Consider the following 10,408-nt stretch of genomic DNA (forward strand, 5'->3'; position numbering starts at 1 on the left):
CACACACACTCTCTCTCACACACACACACACAGATACACTCACACACACACACACACTGGGGAAGGGAGATAGAGACTTTTTTTTTTGAAAAGTTGTTCTGATCAACAGAGACAAAGCGGAAAGCTTACTTCTGATGGTCACCGGAGAATATCTTTAAGACGCACACGGAGCATGGAGTCAGGAGGTGCAGACCTGCCGTGTTTCACTCCGTGAATAAATTCAGCCCGAGCCACATGACTGGCTCCGGTTTCTCCCTTCAACCGTGAGCCTGTCAGAATGATAACACGGCAACGGTGCTGAAAGCTGGACGAAAGGTAAAAATAAAAATTTCAGTTCTCCCTGTATTTGTGGGAAATGACCGAACTGGAAATGGTCAGGGTCTGGTGACCCGCTGGTGCTCCCGGAATCTGAGCCACATGACCAGCGGCAGGATGGAGGGGGAATGCGGACCTGAGTTATGTCCCTACCGAAGAGGAAACAAGGTGTGACCTCGGCATTTTCGCTCCCCGATGAAATTAAAACCGGGAGCCTGGGATTTTGGGAGAATTCCGAGGATGGTAACGATCACAATAGAACTAGTGAAGGACTTCTATTCTGGTGATGTGTGTTTGTGAGTGTCTCTGTTTGTGAGTGTGTGTGTCTGTGTGTGAGAGTGTGTCTGTGTCAGTGTGTGTGTTTGAGAGTGTATCTATGTCTGTGTGTGAGAGGGTGTCTGTGTGTGAGTGTGTCTGTGTGTGAGCGTGTGTCTGTGTGTGTGTGAGTATGTCTATGTGAGAGTGTGTGTGTCTGTGTGTGAGAGTGTGTCTGTGTGTGTGTGAGAGTGCGTCTATGTGAGAGTGTGTGTGTGTGTGAGAGTGTGTCTGTGTGAGTGTGTGTGTGTGTCTGTGTGTGTGAGAGTCTGTCTGTGTGAGAGTGTGTGTGTGTCTGTGTGTGTGTGTGTATGTCTCTGTGTGTGTCTGTGTGTGTGTGTGCATGTGAGTGTGTGTGTGTCTCTGTGTGTGAGAGTGTGTCTGTGTGAGAGTGTGTCTGTGTGTGTGTGTGTGTGTCTGTGTGTGTGTCTGTGTGTATGTGAGAGTGTGTGTGTGTGTGTATGTGAGAGTGTGTGTGTCTGTGTGTGTGTGTCTCTGTGTGTGTGTGTGTCTCTGTGTGAGTGTGTGTGTCTGTGTGAGTGTGTGTGTGTGTGTGTGAGAGATAGTCACAGACTCATTCAGCTGTGCTGTGTTGAACATTATGTGGATCCGATTGGTGAAAATGTCACTGAGAATTCAATGTGGAACGCAGATCGACACAAGGTTAAAGGGTGGGAAATGTCTGCTTTATTCACGCTGCTGGCATTGACATGTTGAGGTCAGTAATAAAAATGGCAATTCGCTGTAAAATAACTCAGCTCGGCCTCTGTATCGGGACTGGCGCTCACTGTAAACCTTCAGTGAGAAATGCACCCAGACATCGAGCGCGATTCTGCACTGGGAGCCTGCAGGTTTGCACATTCAGGAGAGTTGCTGTATCTCCCCCTGAACAATCCCTGACGTTTCTAATCGGAGTATTTGTGAACTCACGGCATCAGGTTCTCACCGTCAGAGAGAAAAAGCAAACTTCTTCAAAGCCTCGCAGACAGGGGGGTCGGGGAGGCGATGGCCTAGCGGTATAGTCGCTGGACTGTTAATCCAGAAGTTGCTGGGTTTGGAGGGTTTGAGCTATAGGGAGAGGCTGAATAGACTGGGGGCTGTTTTCCCTGGAGCATTGGAGGCTGAGGGGTGACCTTATAGAGGTTTATAAAATCACGAGGGGCATAGATCGAGTGAATAGCCAAGGCCTTTTCCCTAGGGTAGGGGAGTCCAAAGCTGGGACATAGGTTTAAGATGAGATGGGAAAGATTTAAAATGGACCTAAGTGGCAAATTTTTCATGCAGAGGGTGGTGCATGTATAGAATGAGATGGTGGAGGCTGGTACAATTACAACATTTAAAAGCCATCTGGATGGGTATATGACTAGGAAGGGTTTAGAGGGATATGGGCCAAATGCTGGCAAATGGGATTGGATTAATTCAGGATATTCGGTCAGCACAGATGTGTTGGACCGAAGGGTCTGTTTCCATGCTGTACATCACTGTGACTCGAAGTTTTGTTTTGTTAAAAAAAACTCAAAGATTTTGTTAAAGACATCTGATTGTATAAAATTTTCGTTTGAATTCTAATCTAGGGAAAGCATATTGAGAAGGGAAGAAACAAATACATTTATATTGTGACTTGTAGAATAGTGGAACTCCCATCTTGGTTGCAAAAGTATATAAAAGAATAAAGCAAAACAAATACTATTAACAATGTGGTTTATAATTAATTTTATTTCTCCAGATTTACTCCTCACATTACCTAAGAATTGTCTAATAAGACATGTAAGTCTTAAAGTTATTCACTTCTGTCAGGAAGACCGCTAAGTATGCCATGGTTCTGTAGAGAATTTTCCTCAGCTCCACCTATATTCTGAGGTAAAATGGTCCATTTACCTCTCTTGACTGCAGATGTTCATTCCCTTGTTCTTGTTATGTTTCCAATACTTCCAAGCTCAGCTCCTTGACTCTCAGCCGTATTGTAGATTTTTTCAGTAGATTCAAACTGTGCAATCTTCTGATCCTTGTAAGATTTGAGATTCAGCCTCCCCTCACGTCCAACATGGACAATGATGATGTTAGTGTTTTACTCTGCTTACAAGGCTTTATCTTGTCTGACCTCGGCAAATTGCAAACCATGTGAGTTCCATGTTAAAACAAAAACCATTCCCGACAAATGCACAGATAAATTGAAACCAGAGAAACTCTCCCACATGGCATAACCTTCATGGTTTTTTGCACGAGCCTCTTTGCAACTAAGAGTCCATATGTCCCCAGCCTGCCTTAGTTTTGTGCCATTTTTCTCAAACAAAACAAAATGTATCTGTTTGCTGTCCTCAGAACACTGGGCATGTGGTGAAGATACTTTGTCAAATCAAAATTAGGAGTGGGAGTGGATTTATGAGCTTTTCACCCCAAAAGTTAAGCTTTCCTTCAGCCAGTTAGTGTTTTCTGACATCTTTCTGTCTTTGAAACTCTGTCTCTTTCCCGACCACATTTTCATCCCTAGTCAAAACCTATCCTTGGAGTTTGTATTCTGATCTTGGCATTTCCCTTTTCCATATTTTTTTCAAGTTCAAGCTTATTCATTTACTGCTCTTTCCTTTTCATTTTCTTACCGTTGGTTCTCCAGATTGTCCTATTGGCAGCTGGAGTCATAGCCATCTCCAGTTGTTTTTCTATCATGGTCAGATTCCTAATCCCAAATGCTTGGTTACAACATCCATTATTTCACCATTTTAGTCCTGGCTTCCAACTCTAAGCTTGGCTGTTCTGTTAGCTCTATTAACCTGGCTTAGGTTCACTGATACAGAATGCTCATTGACAAATCTTCCTTCCAAAGAAAGTCTGAGCAATTGACAAAGGAAAATTCGCTGTCAAACCTCGTTCACATAAACTTTACCAACATCATAGCACACCCCTGTCTTAGTCTGCAGATTCACAATCCTGCAACGAGACCCCTATTTTGTTGCAATCTCATTCAAAACCTTGAACATTTAAAGAGAAACTTGGACATGCAGTGGTTAAATGAAAGAATAAGTCCACGTGCTTTCAAACAAAAATAAAATTTAAAACATCAAAAAATTGGACAAAGCTAGCACTGCTAACAACACAAACACAGGTGTGCACTTAAATTATGAATCTAGTTTTAACTTCCCTGCAAGAGTTCCCATAAACTTTGCATGAATTTTGGAGGTTTGTACATTATCTTGGGAGTGAGTCAAAGGTATGCCACAGCCCTCTGAAATTCACTTCAATTCTTCCCAGTATTCCAACTACTCCTTGGAGTACAATTTTCTTTCATGGGGATACTTCCATTAGGTTTTGGCTAAGTGAACCTCCAATTTTTCTTTAAAGGCATCAAAACATTGGAGTTCTCAGTTCAAACCTAAGACCTCATTCACATTCTTGTTTACTGGCTTAAACACGAGGAACATCCTTGTTCCTGATTGACTGTGCCGCTGCTGAATGCAAAATAAAATCCACAGTGGGGTTGTCCATTATTTCAGTCTTCTTGCTAACACATAGAATAAATAAAGGTTCCCTTTTAACTCAAATTAACCCAAGCTTGATTGGTTTATATTTAGATCACATCTGTGCTTACCAGTTTGTCAAATGAGTGTTCTCCTTTATCTACACTTGAAAGATTTGCAATCCCAAACTAAACATCTTCCCCACAAATATATGAGTTATGAAACTAGACGTGCAGCAGATGATGTTGGGCCAAATGGACTCCTCCTGGGCTCTCTGAGCTGTAAGTACAATTAAATTTAGGGGTTCATCCTCAATAGTGGTGAAATATTAAAGGAAGAAAGGATGGCTCTTTCTGTGTGTTCAGTTTGATGCTTAAATCCCTCACAACATTCACTGATGTGGCAGCTGTAATTCAATGCAGAGAAGTGTGATATTGGGAAATCATATTGAGGTTGTACAGGACATTGGTGAGGTCTCTTCTGGAGTACTGTGTCCAGTTCACTTGCCCCGCTATAGGAAGGATATTATTAAGCTAGAAAGGGTTCAGAACAGATTTAACAGGATGTTGCCAGGAATGAAAGTTATGGATTTTAAAGTAAGGCTGGATAAGCTGAGACTTTTTTTACTGGAGCGTAGGAGGTTGAGGGGTGACCATACAGAGGTTTATAAGATCAGGAGGGATATAGATAGAGTTAATGGCAAGTGTCTTTTCCCTAGGGTGGGGGATTTCAAGTCTAGGGGGCATATTTTTAAGGTGAGAGGAGAGAGACTTAAAATAAAGATACAAGGGATAAATTTTCTACACAGAGTGTGGTTTGCGTGTGGAATGAATTTCCTGAGGAAGTGGTGGATATGGGTACAGTTATAGCATTTAAAAGACTTTTGGATGAGTACATGAATAGGGAAGGTTTGGAGGGATATTGGCCAGGAGCAGGCAGGAGAGAGCATTTTAAATGTCATAATTGTACCAGCCTCTACCACGTCCTCTGGCAGCTCATTCCATACACGCACCACCCTCTGTGTGAAAAAGCTGCCCCTTAGATCCCTTTTAAATCTTTCCCCTCTCACCTTAAACCTATGCCCCTCTAGTTTTGGCCTCCCCGACTCTGGGAAAAAGACCTTGGCTATTCACCCTACCCATGTCCCTCATGATTTTATAAACCTCTATAAGCTCCTGGGAAAATAGCCCCAGCCTATTTAGCCTATAGCTCAAACCCTCCAACACTGGCAACATCCTTGTAATTCTTTTCTGAACCCTTTCTCATTTCACAACATCCTTTCCACAGCAGGGAGACCAGAATTGAATGCAGTATTCCAAAAGCAGCCTCACTAATGTCCTATACAGTTGCAACATGACCTCCCAACTGCTATACTCAATACATTGACCAATAAAGGCATGCGTACCAAACACCTTCTTCACTGCTATACTCAATACATTGACCAATAAAGGCAAGCGTACCAAACACCGCCCTGTCTACCTGCGACTCCACTTTCAAGGAACTATGTACCTACACTCCAAGGTCTCTTTGCTCAGCAACATTCCCCAGGACCTTACCATTAAGTGTACAAGTCTTGCCCTATTTGCCTTTCCAAAATGCAGCACCTCACATTTATCTAAATAAAACGCTGCATATTTTTGAGCTGTGCAATACCATGTTGCTTTTTTGAAGCAGAGATGGGAGAGTCTTTTGAGTTAAGGAAATTCTGCCTGATGACACTCCTCTGATTGGCTGAGCTGCGGAGTGTTCAAAGCTGCAAGTGCCAGGGCAGCTGAGAGGAAAATCCTCCAGAGGCTGCAGACAGAAAGTATCCATCTCTCCCACTGTCTTGCTCTCTCTCTCTCTCTCTATGTCTCTCTGTCTGTCTGGGGAGAAAAGGACAGAAAACCCAAGAAATCTTCAAAGAAACAATTAAAAAATACACTTAGGTCCATCTTTTTTTATCCCCTTTATTCATTCAAGGGATGAGGGCATCACTGGCTAGATGGCATTTATTACCCATCCCTAATTGCCCAGAGGGCAATTCCGTGTCAACCACATTGCTGTGGGTCTGGAGTCACATGTAGGCCAGACCAGGTGAAGATGGCTAGATTCCTTCCCTAAAGGACATTAGTGAACCAGATAGGTTTTTCCTGACAATTGACAATGGATTCACAGCCATCATTAGACTCTTAATTCCCAGATATCTTTATTGAATTCAAATTCCAGCATCTGCCGCAGTGGGACTTGAACCCAGGACCCCAGAACATGATCTGGGTCTCTGGATTAACAGTCCAGCGATAATACCATTAGGCCATTGCCTGCCCAATCATTGCAGCTTATCACCACTGCTAAAACCAAAAGTGAGACAATTATCCCCACCCTGAAATCTCGACACGTGATCTTTGGAGTTTTGTTTATAGGATTGATGTTACTTTTCCACCTGTGGTCATTCTGTCAAATCGTTTGCCTTCTGTCTGTCCTAATTGTGAACGAATTTGTGTGTACTTCAGGTTTTTGGACGAGAACAAGTGGATTTAAAATCTCTTCTTTATTCTGATTTTTGTTAAAGTTGCGTGTTACAATAAGAAGAGCTATTTTCCTATTACTTATGAAACCTGGTGTGAATTTCATTTATATTTCAGGGCTGTGGGTGTCGCTGGCTGGCCAGCTTTTCTTGCCCATCCTTAGTTGCCCTCGAGAAGGTGGGGGTGAACTGCCTCCTTGGGCCTCAGCTGCCCACTTGCTGTGGGTTGACCCACAATGTCCTCTAGGGAGGGAATTCCAGGATTCTAACCCAGCGACAGTGAAGGAACGGCCGATACATTTCCAAGTCGGGATGCTGAGTGGGCTCGGAGGGAGAACTTGCAGGGGGCTGGTGTTCCCGTGTATCTGCTGCCCCCGCTCCCCCACCTTGTTCTTCTAAATGGCACAGGGAGTGAGTTTGGAAGGTGCTATCTAAGGAGCCTCAGTGAGTCTCTGCAGTGTATCGCGTAGATGGTACACACTGCTGCTACTGAGCGTCGGTGAGTGGCTGTTTGTGGACGTGGTGCCAATCGAGCAGGGGGCTGCTTAGTCCCTGGATGGTGTGGAGCTTCTTGAGTGTTGTTGGGGCTGCCCCCATCCAGGGCAAACGGGGAGTAATCCATCACGCTCCTTACTTGTGCCTTATCAATGGTGGGACAGGTCTTTGGGAGCTAGGGCGTGAGTTACTCGCTGCAAGATTCCTAGCTTCTGATCTGCTCTTGTAGCCACTTTGTGGTGCTCCCAGTTGAATTTCCAATCAATGATAACTCCCAGGATGTTGATAAGGGGGGAGTTCAGTGATGGTAAGACCATTGAATGTCAAGGAGCGGTGGTTAGTTTGTCTTTTATTGGAGATGGTCATAGCCTGGCATTTGTGTGGCACAAATGTTACTTGCCACTTGCCACAAGCTTGGATATTACCCAGAACATGTTGCATTTGGACATGGACTACAATTGATTTGATTCTGAGTGGCAGTCCATCAGACAAATTTCAAAGTTGAATTGTGGTTTTCAGACATTGGTACATTTTGGGACAGCTTGTGTGACAGTGGGGTGCAATGACCAGTGAATTCATCCCTTGGCTTAACAATATCATCCACGTCAGCTGGTACAATGCACACCCAGTAAATATTATACCCAGTATAACTGCCACAGTGTCTCAGCAAGTTGAATGACAAATTGAAACTTGTCCGCACTCTAAATAGTGTTATGATCCCAGATGATGTTATTTCTGGACAAGGTAGAAGCCAAGACTGAAGTCTGGCTTGATAGATCTTTATTTAATGCAGGTCCATGAGGTGATCTTTCTGTTATGAGGAAACACAAACACATAATGTTGCCGATTTGTTTTGAACAATGAAACAGAAGTTTGTCACACGAAAGAAATGAAGATACAACAAACTAAACCAAACTATTTACAAGTCACATACAGTCAGAGAGTCATTCGGCGTGGAAAAAGACTCCTTGGTCCAACCAGTCCATGCCAAACATAATCCCAAACTAAACTAGTCCCACGTGCCTGCTCCTGGCCCATATCCCTCCAAACCTTTCCTATTCATGTACTTATCCAAATGTCTTTTAAGTGTTGTAACTGTACCCACATCCATCACTTCCTCTGGAAGTTCATTCCATGTTTAAAGATTTCACAGCACGGGGCAAAATGTAATCTAATTCATCCCAACAGCTTCCCATTACAGTACTCAAATATTAGAAAGATTTCTCTTCTCTATCACATATTGGGATGGAAGAGTTCGAGAGTCAGTGGCATTGAGAGTCTGATTTTACAGCTTAGATTTTCTCAAGTTCACATAACCCTTTTACAGCGTTTTGCCCCACAAACATCTGGTCTGAAGCTTTCCAAGGAAACTTCTCACGCTGAGGTCATATATTTTGTAACAGTTCAAAATTGTCTCCCTTTCTCTGAAGCAACACATACAGCTCAGCTAAGACTTTGACAAAACTGCCAAACTGAAACCCAAAAGCGTTTAGTAAGCTATGGGTGTTTCTCTTGTTCAAATTAAAAAAAAACAGATATGACCTTCTAAACAGAAAGCCTAATACATAACTGTTTACATTATTTAATTATAAAACTCTCCCAATGGAACAAAATTCTATTAAACACCAGGAATTACATTTCTCTCAGGTTGTGTATTAAAAGATGTCACCATTGCTACAGAAATACTTGCAAGTTAATCCTTGAAATTCTTCAGACACAGGGAAAACCCACATGCCACTAGTTCAAACTCCAAATGCAAAAATGAATGATATTAAAACAGAGAGAAATAACGCACCTTACATCACAAGAGGTGAGCACCCTCTCTCGCTCTCTCTGTGCAGGTTTGGCGATTCAGAGAATCCTTTTCTGCACTCATTGGAGGTGAGGAACTGCCTTCCTCCTCTCTGTGAACTCGGCTGTGTTTCTGGAGGTGGATTAACCGAGTGAATCCCCTTCCGCACACGGGGCAGGGGAACGGCCTCACCCCAGTGTGAACGTGTTGGTGCCGCAGCAAGTTCGACGACTGAGTGAATCGCTTCCCGCACAAGGAGCAGGTGAACGGATTCTCGCCGGTGTGGACCCGCTGGTGTCGCTGCAGGGGGGACGACTGAGTGAACCCTCTCCCACACACGGAGCAGGTGAACGGCCTCTCCCCCGTGTGAATGTGTCGGTGGGTCAGCAAATGGGACGAACGAATGAAGCCCTTCCCGCACTCGGAGCAGGTGAACGGCCTCTCCCCGGTGTGAACACACTGGTGCGTCAGCAAATGGGACGAGCGAGTGAAGCCCTTCCCGCACACAAAGCAAGTGAAGGGCCATTCGCCAGTGTGGACGAGCTGGTGGGTTAGCAGGCTGTTCGAACGACTGAATACCTTCCCACACACGGAGCAGGTGAACCGCCTCTCTCTGGTGTGAGCTGTCTGGTGGTTACACTGGGCGGATGATGAGCTGAATCCTTTGTCACACTCGGAGCAGGGGAACGGCCTCTTCCCGGTGTGAATCTGCTGGTGCTGCTCCAGGGTGGACAGTTGAGGGAAAGTTTTCCCACACGTGGGGCAGGTAATTGGCTCTGCCCCAATGTGAACTTGCTGGTGTGTTACCACGTGGCGTAAGTGAGTGAATCCCTTCCCGCAGACAGGGCAGGTGAACAGCCTCGCCCCGGTGTGAACCCGTCGATGCATTTCCAGGGCAGACGGGACACGGAATCCCTTCCCACAGTCCCCACATTTCCACCGATTCTCCATGGTCCTTGTATCCTTGTGCTTCTCCAGATTGAAGATCAATTGAAACCTTGTTAATACATAGAGCACATGTACCGTCTCTCCCTGCTGCGAACGATGAAATTTTTTTTCAGTTTATTTGTAACACGTTAAAACTCTATCTACAGTCAGTTCACTGGAACACTCTCGCTCAGGTGTCACAGTCCCAGTGCTATTCGGTCAGGCTGATGTTTAAAACCTCTGGAAGCAGACAGAAGAGACAAATAGTTCACCTTCTGTATTCAGAGGCTGATGACATTCACATCCAGTTAATCGAGTGACTCTGTCAGATCTTGACATGAAGTTTTGTTTCGAGATTTGGGTGGCCAAATCCTCCCCTTCAAGAATCCTGTAAAAGGAGTTTATAAACGTCATCGCAAGAAGTGGAAGAGATAAATAATTTTCAAATGAAACTGATGGTACATTATGGAAACAAATTTGCAAGGCTTCAGGGACATAGAAAGGGGGTTTGGGACTAACTAGATTACTCCCAGAGAGCTGGCAAAGAATTACCAAATGGACTCATTCGGTCCTATACCATTGGGAAATACGTAACCTAGCTAC

General features: G+C 44.3%; 1 protein-coding gene across 1 annotated transcript in view; it reads right to left on the reverse strand.

The window, feature by feature from the left end:
• LOC109924213 (gastrula zinc finger protein XlCGF57.1-like) overlaps nucleotides 1-10,187 on the reverse strand; it is a 27,053-nt gene extending 16,866 nt beyond the window's left edge. Inside the window, exon 1 of the mRNA XM_048619308.1 lies at nucleotides 9,071-10,187. Within this exon, the coding sequence (XP_048475265.1) occupies nucleotides 9,071-9,829 (759 nt within the window). The 5' untranslated portion in view covers nucleotides 9,830-10,187. The remainder of the gene's footprint in view (nucleotides 1-9,070) is intronic.
• Nucleotides 10,188-10,408: the final 221 nt, after the last annotated feature.

The sequence above is a fragment of the Rhincodon typus genome, chromosome 42, assembly GCF_021869965.1.
Source record: "Rhincodon typus isolate 14 chromosome 42, sRhiTyp1.1, whole genome shotgun sequence".
In the NCBI taxonomy this organism is placed as follows: domain Eukaryota; kingdom Metazoa; phylum Chordata; class Chondrichthyes; order Orectolobiformes; family Rhincodontidae; genus Rhincodon; species Rhincodon typus.